This window comes from Phragmites australis, chromosome 9, assembly GCF_958298935.1.
Source record: "Phragmites australis chromosome 9, lpPhrAust1.1, whole genome shotgun sequence".
Taxonomy (NCBI): Eukaryota; Viridiplantae; Streptophyta; class Magnoliopsida; order Poales; family Poaceae; genus Phragmites; species Phragmites australis.
Genome location: NC_084929.1, coordinates 2,657,989 through 2,673,570, shown reverse-complemented (window position 1 = coordinate 2,673,570; position 15,582 = coordinate 2,657,989). Strand labels below are relative to the sequence as shown.

The window sequence follows — 15,582 nt, the reverse complement described above, 5'->3', positions numbered from 1 at the left end:
AGATGGGGATCTCTACCGGCGTAGCGCAGGAGGTGTCCTCCTGAAATGCATCTCTCGGACAGAAGGCGGCGATCTTCTCGCTGAGGTCCACGAGGGCGAGTGCGGTGGCCATTCATCGTTCCGCACGATGGTCGGGAAAGCCTTCCGGCAAGGTTTCTACTGGCCTACAGCTCTCCAGGATGCTTCCGAGCTGGTTCGGCGCTGCAGGGCGTGCCAGTTCCATGCAAAGCAGATTCACCAACCAGCTCAGGCTCTCCATACCATTCCCCTGTCATGGCCTTTCGCGGTCTGGGGTTTGGACATTCTGGGTCCATTCCCCCGAGCAGTCGGGGGCTATGCATACCTATATGTTGCTATTGACAAATTCACCAAGTGGCCGGAGGCGGTCCCAGTCATCAAGGTGACCAAAAACACGGCGCTCCAGTTTATCCGCGGCATCACTAGCCGCTTTGGCGTCCCCAATCGGATCATCACCGACAACGGCACCCAGTTCACGAGTGCCTTGTTCGGAGATTATTGCGAAGATCTCGGCATCAAGCTTTGCTTCGCTTCCGTCGCTCATCCTCGGAGTAACGGGCAGGTCGAGCGCGCCAATGCGGAGATTCTGAAGGGCCTCAAAACCCGGACCTATAACGTGCTTGCTAAGCACGGGAAGGGATGGGTGGACGAGCTGCCAGCCGTGCTGTGGGCCAATCGGACTACGCCAAGCCACGCCATCGGGGAGACTCCGTTCTTCCTCGTCTATGGCGCCAAAGCAGTCCTCCCCTCCGAGCTCACTCTGGGCTCCCCTCGAGTGCATGCATACTCCGAGGGTGAGCAGGAGCATCAAAGGCGCGACGACGTGGACTACCTGGAAGAGCGCCGGCGGCGTGCTGCTGTCCGGGCGGCTCGGTACCAGTAGAGTCTGCGGCGTTATCATCTGCGCCATGTCCGGGCCCGGTCTCTCGAGGTGGGGGACCTAGTTCTCCGACGCATCCAGTCGCGCGAAGGAATGAATAAGTTGTCCCCTGTCTGGGAAGGTCCCTTCACCGTGATCGCGGTCCCCCGGGCAGGTTCTTTCAGGTTGGCGACGGAGGAAGGACAGCCACTCCCGAATCCGTGGAACATCGAGCATCTCCGACGCTTCTACCCGTAGATGGTCGTGCTCGCGGCTCAGGTCAGCAAGGCCGGGGGCTTCTCCCCGCCCGAGCAGTCTGAAGGCTTCGCCCCGTGGGGTAAGTCGTTGTCGCCCAACCTTGTAAATATTGCACATTAAGTATTTCAATAAGCAATCGCTATGTAAAAATACTTTTTCTGGATTCCGTATGTTTAATCTGTCTGGTGAGGAGCTCGGTTGTGCGAGAAAAAGTTCACTCTCTCTTTTTCCCCGCTGACAAAAGAATCCCGATCGGTATGCATGCGAGCAGTCGCCGCTGACTTACGTCCGCCATGGTAGGCTGTGGTGTTCGGTGTCGTGACAGGCTCCCGGGCACTACCGAGTTTCGGGGTGCTCCGGGTAATCCCATCGCTCGAGCTGCTCGAGTAGTCCGGAGCTCGGGCCCCCGGAGCGGGCTGTCGGTGCTAGGTCTGGTCTGTCATACCCGGGCGCCACCAAACCATAGGACCTCTGGGTTATGCCTCTGCCCGCTCTTGTCCGCCGGTTTGGGTGTTCGAGAGGTCTCGGGTCGAAAACAAGAGTAGTCTATAACAAGTACCGCACTGGCAGAGCGCGCCAGACAAAGAAATCCTATTTTCTCTTTTAAAGTCACAGGCTGGCGATCACAAGCAGCTCGGCCGCGAGGGCTTCAATGCCCCGGTCTTTGGTCGGCCCCAAGGGTCCTCGGGTGGTCCTACCACTTAGGCGTGGGTGGTCGAGATCACCCGACCCTAGGAGCCTCGTGCACCTCCAGGCGCTCGGGCGCCCCGTTAAAAGAATTAAGTTCCCGACACCTGAACTCGGAAGCACATCCCTCCTGGATCGATGGGCCGGAAGGCCGACAGCTGTCCGGTGAGTGGTTATATTCAGACAAATCTACCTTCAGTAAATTTATGTTCCCGAGTCATTCTCGGGGGCTCTCGCGCCTTAATCTGTTCGGTGAGGTGGTTTCCTCGCACGCAAAAACCCTGCCGTGTGTCTACTTTTTCCCAGAACGACAGAGCGGTTTGCAGAAAAGAGTAGCGTGCTTGCGATAATGTCTGACCGAAGCCCTTCGTGGTGGTCGTGGTGTTCGGTCCGCTTTTAAGGACCCCGAGCACTACCGAGTCCTCGGGTGCCCTGGGTAATCCTATCGCTCGAGCTACTCGGGTAGTCCGGAGCTCAGGTCTCGGGGGCGGGCTGTCAGTGCTCGGTCTGGCCCGTTTTAAGCCCGGGCACCACCGGACCGCGAGGACTCTTGGTCACATTCTCGCCCGCACGCGTCTCCCTTCTACTAACTGAGTGGTCGGAAAGTGAAAAAGTGTTCATTAGGCACGGCGTGTTCCGAGCGGGATCGATCTATCTCCCGGACAAGGGAGTCTGTGTCTTCATTTCTTAACATAGGCAATGCGGACTCGCGAGAGCTCGAGGGCTGGCTGCGCCAACGTCAGCGATCGGAACAACTTCGTTTCTCGGGGATGGGAAGGTCGGGAACGGCCCGACTGAGTACTCCCCGGGACTTCCAGGCAGAACACCAGAAGAAACATCAAACACACAGACAAATTGGAGCTGCGAGCCCAAGGAGAAGCTGCCATTATATTCACAAGACATTATATTCTGGACTGCCCAAGGCAGGGTCTCGAGGCGCTCGCAGACCTGCTGCAGCCCCAACACTTGTCGTGCGGGGCCGTCGCCCTTCTTGTCGTCGACAAGCCGTCCGAGACCACCCTTCTCCACGGCCCGTCGCATCCGCCGGAGTATGTCCTCCAGCATATGCTCGAGGTTGACCCGCGAGACAAAGGCGGTCTCGAGCTTCTCCTTGGCGGCCCGCAGCTGTGCCTCGAGTCCCTGGTCCCCGGCCGGACCGGAAGAACCGCCAGCCGCGGCGGGGGCGGCAGCCTGCTTCGTCTTGGCCACCATCTCGGACAAGGCGCATTCGCGGGCGGCCAGTTCCGCCTCGTGCTTCGCATTCTCCTCCGCCCTGGTAGCCGCGACGGCTGCCGCAGCAGCAGCTTCGCCCTCTCGGCGACTCAGTTCGCCTTCTCGGCGACTCAGCTCATTCTCCCGCCGGGCCAACACATCCTCCTGCTGGGCCACCGAATCCTCCCGGGCACCGAGATCCGACGCCGATAGCTCATTGTCCACTTCCCGGATGGAGACGTCCTCCTCCCAGCGCTTGAATTCTTCTCTGATCTTCCGGAGGTCGTCTTCCCAGCGCTGGAGGTCGGCGCGCGTCTTCTCGACCGCGCCCTCCCGGCGGGCCAGCTCGGCTTGCCGCTCCTCCGCAGCCTGCTCCCGGGCTGCGACTGCCACCTCCCTCTCCTGCGCCTGCCCCATCCTGGCGAGGGCCTCGGAAGCTTGCTGCCTCGACGCCTTAGCCAAGCGGGCGGCGTCTTCTCGTTCCCGCGCGGCTTCTGCCCGCGCGGTCTTCAGAGTTTCTCGTTCCCGCGCGGCTTCCGCGCGGATGTCTTCTAGGAGCTTCTGCTCCCGCGCGGCTGCCGCACGGGCCTCCTCCTGGGCGCCCGCCAGCTGCGCCTTCTCCAGTGCCAGGCGGGCGCGCTCGGCCTCGAGCTCCCCCTCCTTGGCGTTCACCACTGCGCCCAGCCGCCCAACCGCTACTTGGACGCCTTCAATGGCGGCCAGGAAAGGATCGGCGGGCTGACCGGGCACCGGTGGGGCCCAGGCTTCTCCGCAGAGTGCCTCCAAGGGGGCCGAGCTCTCCGCAGGGCCTTGCACCGCCATCCGCCCCGGGCTCTGCCTGCCCGGGGTAGGCTCCGCCGGAGCCAAGGTCTCGGACGGCGGCCGCATTCCCGCATCGGCCGCCCTGTCCACCGGCCCCGGCGGAACATCCACCTCCACCGTTATCCGCCCCGGGCTCTCCGCGCCCGGGGTAGGTTCCGCCGGCGCCCTTCTCTTGGCCGCCGCCTCCGCCTCTCTCCCAGGGGCCGCCACGTCAATTGGCGCCTCCGCCGTTCCTGTGCCGGCCTCCGTCGGCGCAGCGGGCGGGCTCGGCTCTGGCCCCGGCGCCTGTTCTCTCTCCGTCGCAGCAGCGCCTGCGGCCGGCCTACGGGAGACAAGTAAAAATTGTCAAAACTTAGTTCGGGCCGGAAATGCCCATGGAAAAGCAAGAAAGAAGACTCACCGATACCGCCATTTGGCCGCTGGGAGCCTGATGTCCGGGTCCGGCGCCGTCGGTCCGGACTCCTCCCGCCGCCTCTTCCGCTGGGGGCTCGGCTGAGCCGCTGCGCGGGCCACGGGCGCCGTCGTGCGGGCCTCGGGTGCCGCCGCACGGGTCTCGGTCTCCGCCGTGCGGGTCGCGGGCGCCGATGCAGGCCCCATCCGCACCAGGCGCGGCTCCAGCACCGGAAATGCCGCCGCTGCCGTCGGCGACGGCGGAGAGTCCGGCACTAGGATCAAGGCCCGGGGACGCTTTCCCCAGTCTCCCGGCGCCAACTCCTCAACAACTTCAGTGGCGCCCTCCTCTCTGGCACGGCGGCTGCCGCCTGCGGCGACCCCTTCGCCAGCCTGCGTCGAACTGCCAGCAACCTCATCGCCAAGTAGTTCCTCCAGCCCGGGGAGTTCGGAGGCCTCAGGACTCCGGCTTCTTGGCCGGTCCACGGGCCCCTGGGCATCGAACTCTGGCAGCCCCGCCATAATGGCCACCCGGCTGGGGTTGGCGCAGAGCGCCATCTCCGGCCACGGGAGCTCCGTCCGGCTCATGTCCTCCGTTCCGGTGATCACTCGGGTCATCCCCCGCAGCTCTGCCTGCCCCAGATCCCAGCTCGCGCCAATCTGGGTCCTGGTGATGTCCTCCGGCCCGGTGTAGAACCAGCTTGGCCGGGCCCGCTCTCGCAAGGGCGCCAACCGACGGCGCAGAAAGTCCACAACCACCATGACTGACGTCAGCCCGCCCTCGCGCAGTTCCAGGATGCGCTCCAGCACCGGCTTCAGTCTCGCATCTTCTGGTGGCGGCGCCTCCCACGTCGATCGCCGAGGTTCCGCCGCCTTCTCTGGCAATTCGAGGCGCTCGTGGGGGTCGATGTCGACGAAGAACCAGTCCCGTCGCCATTCCTCCCACTTGCTGTGCAGCACCTGGGGAATGTAATGGTCCCCCAGGCCTCCCCGGAGCCGAAGGTTGCAGCACCCCGCGACGTCCGCCGTGGAGTGCCCCCTCTTCTTCCCCACCGGCCGAAGGACGAAAAAATGGCGAAGCAGCGTCGCCGACGGCATCACCCCCACGAACATTTCGCAGAGATGCGCGAAGACCGCCAACGCCACGACGGAATTGGGGCTTAGGTGCACCATTTGAATGCCGTACGTCTCCAGCACTTGCAGGAAGAAGGCGGAGAACGGCGGCACTAACCCCGCCGCCACAAAGGAAGTGAATAAGACGGTCCGCCCAGGGACGGTCGTCGCCGGCGTCAGAGTCGCCGGCCTCACCACCACGGCACCTTCCTGACCCTCCGGTACCAGCAGCTTCCTAATCTTATCCGCCGCCTCCTCATTCCTCAGACGAGACTCCGGCAAGATGCTGTCCGAAGTCTTGTCCCGGCGACCTCCTCCAACCCTCGTCATCTCGTCAGGATGGAGGGTGTTTTTGGTGGTGAAGAGAGAGAGAAGGGAGAACGCTCCGGTCGCCTGGGAGTTTCCTGAGGGCTTCGGAGCACAAAGAAGGCAGGAGCGCAAGTGCGAGAGAGCGTAAAAAGGGGAACGGACCGATCCATTCCCCCTTTTATATCTCAAAGTTCAAAAACTGCCGCCCAAAACGGTTCACTCGGCGAAGTGTCGCCTCGATCGGCGCAACTGCCAGGCAAATCTCCCACCGATCACGCGATATCAGCGGCTGCCAGGCGTATTTTCCTCGATCTGCGCGGCGACCGCGCGTGCCGCCCGTATGGTCATCATACCCTTCGGAAGTTGTGTGGACACGCGTCCACTCATTTTCCCGTTGGAGCGTACTTGAGGTCTAGGTCCGCAAGGGCCACCTCTCGAAAGCTTGCCACATGGCGTCCGCGCCAGCCTTGGCCTCGGTCGCGACGAAGGGCCCATTCGCAGTCTCCGTCCCGTCGGCTACCAATGGGCCCGGGGGCTACTGTCGGTGTATTCAGAACCAGGGGTCCCTAAGTCCCGAGACCAGGCCGGCCATCCGCCACATGTCACCACCCTGCAAGGTAAGAAGAAGCTAAGTCCTCGGAGAAGGTGCTTGGGGCCGCCGCCTCTGGTTCCCGAGCACCCTAGTTCCCCGATGATCCGCAGAGCCCAAATACCAGCCCCCGAGGACTCGGTTCCCCGAAGGTCTCACTCAAGTGCTCGGGGGAGAGTGCTCGGGGCTGCACGTGGCAGCCCCCGAGGACTCGGTTCCCCGAAGGTTCGCGCAAGATCATTCGACGACCCGAAGGGTCCCGTCGTCAGGGTGTCATCCAGTCAAAGGCCCAATGCCGCATTTAATAGGCACGCGCGGCCTGACATCCTGACATTCTCAGCTGCCCACGCCCCAGTGTCATACCCTGCCATGCACTGGCAGGGGGGGCGTGGGTCCATTAAATGCACGGGTCCCGTCCCGTTTCATCCGGGTGCCTCGGGATAACGTTGCCAAGATCGAAGCGCTCCGTCTGCCACCCTACCATGGCGGAAGAACAAGACAGGGTGGGCGCACCGGACACCTCTGAGGCTGTCCGGCGGGCCCCCTTTATGGCGCCCGAGGGCTTCCACAGTGGCGGGTGGTCGAATGCGCGCCGCATTTCTCCACCGCCCCTGTCACTTCGCCAAGACGAAATGATTACGCCTTTCTCCGTGGCACCTTGGCATTCGCATCCCCTCTTTCCCATTCAGGATATGTTGAGGTCGGCGCGCCTATAAAAGGAAAGGATGGAGAACACGTAAAAGAGGGACCGGAAGTGTGTGAAGAAGAGGACGCAGACGCTCGAACCAGCTCAAGCCAAGCTAGAACACGAGAGCCTCAAGCTCTTTGTAAACGGCTCTCCCCTTGGAACCAGATACATCCTTGAAGAATTCCCTTCAAGGACAAATATAGCGCTCACACAGGAGTAGGGTGTTACACCTCCGTGCGGCCCGAACCTGTCTAAACCCCGGTGCACCCATTTTTCTCGCATTAGGGCGATCATCTCCCACCAGCCATCGCATTTGTTTCCGTTCCCGCTTATTTCCCAAACAAGCTTTTCCAGGATCATCCCCCCGGCCGAATCTTTAAAAAGGGGTCTCTCGGGATCCCTACGACAGGAGTTCACCCTCCGATAGTTTGTAATCAGGAAACTTGGCAGATATTGATCCAGGACTGGACCACTAGAAAACTACTAAAGACGACTTTGCGTTATACGCAGGGTGCTAATGATTACACGCTCACATATGAGAAGTCTCATAACCATAATTTTTCAAGGTGTTGATATTAAGAAATCCACATAAAGTCAAATCTTCATCCTTACAGGAGAAGCCATATTGTGGAATGACTCTAACCAATCTCTTAATGCAAACTAAGTTGTGGCATGTAGTAAGGTTGTTTGGATAGCAAAATTCCACATTAGGCTATTGTGGTTTAAGAACAAGAAATTCTTTTGGCTTAAGAATTTATTATCCATGAGTGCAACTTTCTCTTCGAGTAATGACAAATCAAGTGGTATTACCAATCACTTCAATATCATGTTGTGAAAGATGGAATTTAGATCAAATAATTGATGTTCAGTACATAAGTATTAAGATTGTGTTTTAAAAAAAAAAGTTGAACTCCAAAAATATTTCAAATCATAATGTTTCAACTCATAAATTTGAACTCAAATTGTTTCAACTCAAATGTATCAACTTAGATATGTTTTTTTTTTTATAAAAAAAAAGGTCTCTGGTGGAGGAAGCTTGCAAGGCGGCGATTAACTCCTTTTACAGTGACGGCGCAAAGGAGGCGGCATGCCCCCCTTCTTCCATGACTGCAGGGCAGTGGCGCGAAGGTGATGCCATGGCAATGGCGCAAAGCTCGAGTGTGGCGAGGCATCACAAAATGGTGGGTGGCTTTATATCTGTCTTAGGGATTGCAACAAAGCAGCACATAATGAGGGGAAGTGCCCAACTGTGGGTAGATCGTGTACCAGCTTTTTTGTGAGTCTGGCGGCCAGCGATTTGGCCGTGGACCTGGTTTTATGGAACAATATGTTTCGATAAAAGAAAAAAAAGTCCTAAACCCATATTTGATTTCAATTCTGGGACGCAGGAGAGCAGTTGGACCTTGCATGGGCTGGATGCCTGCAGCCTCCTGTTGCTTAGCGGGCCTCGGTGGGCCATAAATCATACTAATTAGTCAGGCCCAAACCACCAGTTACCATGGGTGTTTCCCTTGTTGAACTGTGCACAGCGTTCTATTCCTAGCTCTCGTAAATAAAAATGTTTACTTGATCTAGATGTAAGATGTAAGCTTTATATTTTTTTTATTAGGTTGATCTAAAACACACTTAATTAAAGTGAAGATTCATTTCTACCTACTTCACTTAAGAAAAAAAATGAACTAACTAATACCCCAAACTTTTAAATAATAATAACCACGGAACCCTATGAGCACACAATTTGACTTCTAGATTAGTTATCCGGATGCACAATCCAAGACTATTCTGCATCTAGACGTAATTATAATCATCTTTGCCCCACTCTAAGTTACAATTAAGAAAATAATCAGTTACGACGATACAGATAGTTGAGTTACGATCACATGACAAAAAGTATATAATTATGACTAAATTAGGTACTGAGTTACGATCATATATATTTGTATTAACTGATCAATCTTGTGGATCATAATTATACTATTTTTAAGATCGTAACTAAAATATGCGTAGAGTACGTGAATAAATTATGATCATATATATTTTTAGCACCTAACCTATCTTATAGATCATAATTATATTATTTTTAAAATCATAACTAAGAGTATATGTAGATATAAACTATGTTACATTTAGGAACATAATAAATATACCGTGCGTATATATATCCAAAGGAGGCCCAGCCGACCTGCTGCCGACCATCCGCCGGGGCGTTGCCCCCGCCGGCGGCCGTGCACAGCCGCTGCTGCCTCCGTCCGGCCGTGCCCTGCCACGCCGCCGTCATCACCCCGCGCCGCTACCCCACCGTTGCCGGAGCCCTCTGCCACCACCGCCGCTGGCAGCGACGCTGCCGCTGTGCGTGCGTACAGCGCTCTCGTGACCGAGCGTGCAGCTCGCGCTTGCACTGGACTCGGTCCAAAACCAAGCCAGGCTGCTGCACCAAGCCCAAACAAACCAGCTAATCAAGGCTTTGGCCCAAGGCCTAAATATAAATTGTGAGGAATTCAGCCCTGATGATACTAGTGTCAAGTGTGCTACTTTGGAAGGTGATGTTGATCGTATCTACTTCTGTGTGTCATCGGCTAGCAACAATAGCGTTGACCTTGTTGATGGTGATTAGATACTGCATATTTTTGCCTATTTATCAGAGAGCAGGTAGATATTTATCTGTACAAAAGAGCTTTGGAGTATGACACGGGAGTGTGCTATTCTGGGGTGATTTCAACTCTATGAGCTTAAGAGGTTTCCTACCAGCATTTGAGACGCCTACTGGATTGCGGTATGCATGGATCAACCTTAATTACAGAGTGATGGAGAATGAAACAACTGAAACAAGCACATCAGGGTGTGGTTCCCTTATCCTTGAAATGGGTGCATTGTCACGTTTGACGGACGATTCTATATATGAAGCTGCAGCTCCGTGTGCTCTTCGCAAGTTATGGAGCATGAAAAATCCACTGAATCTAGTAGGAGGCACAACACTTGATGTTTTAGTTGGCAAGTCGATTGAATATTCATCTGGCATTGATGCTGGGATTGATTCATTTTATGAGTATCTGATTAAAGCATATATACTCTTTGGAGGTGATAACTTTGGATAATTATATCGTCCTGTCTTGCGAACTCTGATCTTTATTTTGTTTATTTCTTTGTTTGATAACTATTGTCAACTATATATAGTTGGCCAACTAAAGAGTCATAATCTTAATCCAACTAACTATTAAACCGAATCTAACTCTATCTCTTAGCTAATTCTATCCCAACTTACCAAACTTATCAATCATGAAATTTAACTATTCCAAAAACTAAAAGGAAACTAATTATTCTGAAACCTAAAAGGATACTAATTCTTTCCTTCCCTAATTACTTCTCTGCGTCCATATCATTTCCCTCGCCATGAAACAACTCGTCCTTCAGCTATGATGGTAGCCATTGGTTGCAACCAATGTAAGCCCATGCTGATGAAAGTATGATGTTCTTGGAAGATTCTTTGTAGCTCTTGAACAAACCCACATTGTTAATGGTGTAGGCGATAGCATCTTTGTTTCTCAACATAGACACAGTTGTAGCAACTAAGGATAACTGGATTGACAGTGAGACATTTGCTACTGGTAATGCAATTGATACTGAAGCAGAAGTAGCAGTTAGTTGTTTGATGATCAATGACGCAACAAATACGAGCAGTGTTGCCTCTTTTTTTGCCTCTACCTCTGTACATGTGACAACAGGAATTGGTAGCATTATGGTAGGTTCTGAATGTGTGGCCATGAGAGTATATGGTAGTCCTTTAGCCAACATTGGTGGAGGTGAAATGACTTGTGCTAATGTGATCGTTGGGGCAGGTGGTGGCAACATGTCCACTGTATTGGTGCTGAATTTTTTTTTCCCATCTAAGTTGATGAGCCTCGATTGCTTCAACCTTCACCAAAACTTTATTCATTATCTTTCCGAGAAGCTCTATGGTGTAGGCATCGTCACCCATGATGAGGGGTGCAACCCGCTGTTGATGATACAGTAGGGGCTGGCGAGTAGGCGACGTCGATGGTTATGGTGGCGGCTGCAGCTTGGTTGGGTAGTAGGGGTGTCCAACACTGGACAATGGTGGCAGCGGCGGCTGATGTGGTAGGACAGCAGTGGTGGCTGTGCAGGATCGGTGGTAGCGTAGAACAAGGAAGTAGCGACGTGGAAAACAGTGGCGGTGGCAAGGTGTTGGCGCAAGAACAAGCGGATGAACCTGGCTGGTGGAGTGGCAGGGGCTGGTGGAGAGGCTGAAAACAGAGCAGTGGCGATGACGACGGTGGCGGCAGGCACAGGAACAGGGCAACGTCGAGGTGCAGGATTGATGTCTCTGTATACCAAATATTGAAGAATAGGTAATTAGGGATAACTAGATCACCCTGCCTTGCGGGCTCTGATCTTTACTTTGTTTATTTTTTTGCTTGATCCTAATACATAGCTATTGGCAACTATATATAGTCGACCAACTAAAGAGTCACAATCTTAATCCAACTAACTATTAAACCAAATTCAACTCTATCTCCTAGCTGATTATATCCTAAATTGTCAAACTTATCAATCCTAAAATCTAACTATTCCAAAACCTAAAAGGAAACTAATTATTCTAAAACCTAAAAAAAACTAATTTTTCTGTTCCCTAATTACTTTTCTGCGCCCATATCAGATAAGTTCTACGATATGTTTCATTCAGCCTATTTTGCGGTGCAGAAGTATTTCCACCATGACCCTTGGTGATAGTGTCTCCGTTTATGCGAAAAAGGCAAGTAACGTAAGGGTTACTTCTCTTCTGAATAAAATGGAATATAGCATCAAGAGTAATTATTTGTTTTTACCTTCATAGGCAACTATTGTATGATCATTGGTCGTTAAACTATGCAAGTGAATTTTGTTTTTGTGCTCATAATTGTTATATTGGAATGCTTGCCTTTTTTCTGATTATTCATATTATGGGTGACTTTGTTTAATGGTGTATTATGTATATTATATCGCATTTAACGAATTGAACCCATGCTATTTCAATAACTTTGACTATGTCATTGACATCATGGATTGGTGATGTTGTTATTCATTATAAAGAGTTAAGAACTGAGAATTGATGTCAATTCATATGCATACATATGTATTTATGCACTTCATATGGAGATAAAGATCGGCTACCGTCATCATGCCATGACTCGTACCGGTACATGAAGTTACATGAGAGGTTAGCATTGTCTAACATAAACTCTCAAATGGTGTTGCATTATGGCATATGTTGTTCTTCACATTTATCATGATATGTTTATAGTATTGAAGATTGATGATGCCTCTATCAAGAGGTTATTATGTGGAGTATTTATGCGTTGCAAGTTGAAATACAAACCTTGCATAACGATTAAAGAATATGATAACATATTTTGTGGACGATCTAAAGGAAAAATTCTTCGTATTTACTCATGTTCATGTTCATCCTTAATATTAACTGTTTTGTTTTTGACTCAATTACTCTATTATATATGAGATATGAATATATATTCATAATTGTTACTTGCTGAGTATATCTCACCATGTTGATTCTTTTACCTATATATTTGAGTCGTCTTGGCGAGCATAATGGACTTGGGGTTGCAAGCTTGCACGATCCACACTATTTATAATCTAGATCACTCTATGAACTTAATTAAAATTACAACACTTGTTTTTTTAAGATAAGTTTTGGGTGTAAAGGAGTCTTAATCTCGTTTACGCTGTAAAAAGTTTGCCTTGGTCGAGTCGTAAGGAGCTTTGATACTGTATATATCATGTTTATATATCATATTTTCTCTGCTGTGATGTTACGCCAGTTTAGAAATTAGAAGAGATGCTACCAAAATTTTAATTTTTTTGGGTAAAGCATGCTTAGTTGTAGTAGGGCGTTCGACTAAAAGTATCTATTGGATACCCAATTGTATTTCTAGTAAGTATTATAGTGACACATGCAGAGAGAGACTGGTTGATGGATCCTAGACTGAATAAATTGTGAGCACATGGACTGTCTTCAATTCTACCAAAATAATTTGCAAGAAATTGTTCTAGTGTTTTTAGTAAAATACTACGTTGTTCTTTTTTTACTTGTCATTAGGATAAAGAAACCATCTCCAGTGCAGGTTTTTCACCATTGCTTTTTCTAAGCATATGTTATCAAAAGTTATTAAAAATCTAATAATTTGAAAGTAGTTTCCGTGATCAATCTACCAATATCACTGCATGTGACAAACTTTATTATATTTGTGTAGGTTGATGGTCAAAGTTTTTAAAGTTTAACTATAAGCACCCTAAACTGCATGTATTTGAGAGCAGGTAGAATATTGTCGGACGATCTGGATTCCTGATTAGGATGTGACCCAAACTGCAAAACCACATGATTCGAAGCCGACGAGGACGTGCACGTTAGCAAAAAACTTCAACCGTCGGATTTACCAAGCTCGTGATACGGGCCGTCCGATACGGAGTCCGCCAGGTCGGGTCTTTCGCCCAGTTACCAGCTCCGATTGCTCGCGAACTCTCTCTCCGCTTTCCCCTCATCGTCGTCGTCTTCTCCTCCCCTAGGCGAGCAGCGCCACCAGGTGTTCCCGCCGCTGGAGTCCCTGCATGAGCGGCAACTCTACGCGGAGGGCGAGATCCTCGAGGCCAAGATCCGCCTCCTCAGCAGCGCCAACATGGTCGACTACTACGCCATGGACATCCACAGGTCGCCGCTCCACGGCAACATAGATCTTGAGTGCATCCTGTCCGTCATCTGCGGCCTCGTCACCAAGGCCGGATCCGAAGACGAGGTCCTGCAGATCACCGAGCTCATCTGCTCCAAGCTCACCCAGCAGCCCGACGAGAAGCCGGCGATGCGCCTCAAAGTGTAAGGAACAAATTGCTTGTTTCTTGGATCCAAGGTTGCCTTACAGGTTTGTTCCCAATATATGTATGCGTGTAGTCTCTTCAGCTTGTATAATCTGCTCCCGAACCCCTATGGCAAGACATTTCTTTACAAGAAGGCTTTTGAGCTCGCCACTGCCAGAAAGGCTGCCGAGTTCATCATCCCATCTTTCAAGAACATCGACAGCTTCGTTAGCGACTGAGGAATCGGCAATTTGGAGCAGAGATAGCTGTTCCTCGCCGTCACCAAGATCCTCAAAGACCGGAAGGGATGCGGCGCGCGTTGCTCTTTACTACTTTGAAGTTCACTCCTTTCATTTGCTTAGAAACGTTTACCTGGCGAGATTTTGCATGGACGCAATTTAATCTACTTTTTTGGTAAGAAGTCACTCGGACGAAGGATCAGGTATAAGGGATTAGTCATTTACGAGAGCATGTATTTTCTTGGATTTTGGAAACACAAGAGGTGGTGCTAAGTGCTGAACAATATAGAATTACACAACAGTATCTTACTCAACTTAGATGCAATTTTTCGTTCTCTGAATAATGTAGTGCAAAACTATGAGATACCAGTGCCACAATAACAGAGTTTATCAATGTGCTTGTATCAGATGATCACTCTGATACAATTGGTGATGCAAAGGAAGAGGCTGTTGCGGCGATCATTGAGTTTGTCAAGTCATCTAATCTCTTTCAGGTACTTCTCTACACCAGTTTACGTCCATGCAAGTATCAGTTTTGTGGCGGAAAATCAGGGGATATAGTGCCTAAAACGATTATTTGTCCTGAACTATTCATTATTGTCCCCTTCAGAATTGCAATATGACATATTGTCGTATTGTTCTCATATCATTTAACCAAATGTGAATTTGGCTGATCAGATTCAATTTGGTTATTAAAATGACACATTACTCTCGGACAAAAGATGCTCTAATGTTATCTGCTTACACCAGCGTGTGTTGGTTCTCTCAGTATCTTCTCAGTTCTGAACTAATGTGATTATAAATTGGAAGATTTGACATATTGGTAGACTTACAAGTTTTCTGCGTTGGTGCTCTCAGTATATTCTCAGTTCTGAACTTGAGTGATTATAAATTGACAGATTTGACATATTGTTAGACTTACAAGTATTCTGCTTAGATGGATCATATATTTTTCCAACTTGTTCCACAACTTTCCAGTTTCCACTACTCTTCCATAAAATATTTATTCCACTTATATATGACACATGGTCATTGAAATGGATGTTGCCGCTTCTGAATTTTACAGTGAGAAGATAAAACTCGTGATCTTAATTACAAGGAAGAAGTAAGATTTGCAACTTTTTCCCTGTTTTATCTACTTATCACTATTATTTATGTTATTCCAAATGCCTATGATAAGAAATTAAATGTATCTTATATTAACGTGTTTAGCTTTCTTGGCCAGAACAATGATAGTTCACACAAAATTTCTTTTTTGAAACGAATAGGAGATCTGTCTATTTTATTGAATAAGAAGGAGAGGCCGAGGCCGGCCACGGTTCATACAGACGGTTCATACAGACAAAGAGTTACATCGGCTCAATTTGTGCAAGATGCTTCACATCACCAAATGCCCATAGTCTGAACTCGTCTTTAATTTTGGCAAACGTTGCAGCCGAGGTTGAAGTCTTGTGCCTGAAGATGCGCGTGTTTCGCTCATTCCACAGGATCCAGTGACTAGCATCAGAATGGATTTCACGGCTTTCTTGGGAGA

General features: G+C 50.7%; 1 protein-coding gene across 1 annotated transcript; it reads left to right on the top strand.

The window, feature by feature from the left end:
- Positions 1 to 13,444: 13,444 nt before the first annotated feature.
- Positions 13,445 to 15,107, top strand: LOC133928393 (uncharacterized). Its single transcript, XM_062374704.1, has 2 exons — positions 13,445 to 13,828; positions 13,904 to 15,107. The coding sequence occupies exons 1-2, from the start codon at positions 13,635 to 13,637 to the stop codon at positions 14,046 to 14,048; spliced, it is 339 nt and encodes a 112-aa protein (XP_062230688.1). The 5' UTR covers positions 13,445 to 13,634; the 3' UTR covers positions 14,049 to 15,107.
- Positions 15,108 to 15,582: the final 475 nt, after the last annotated feature.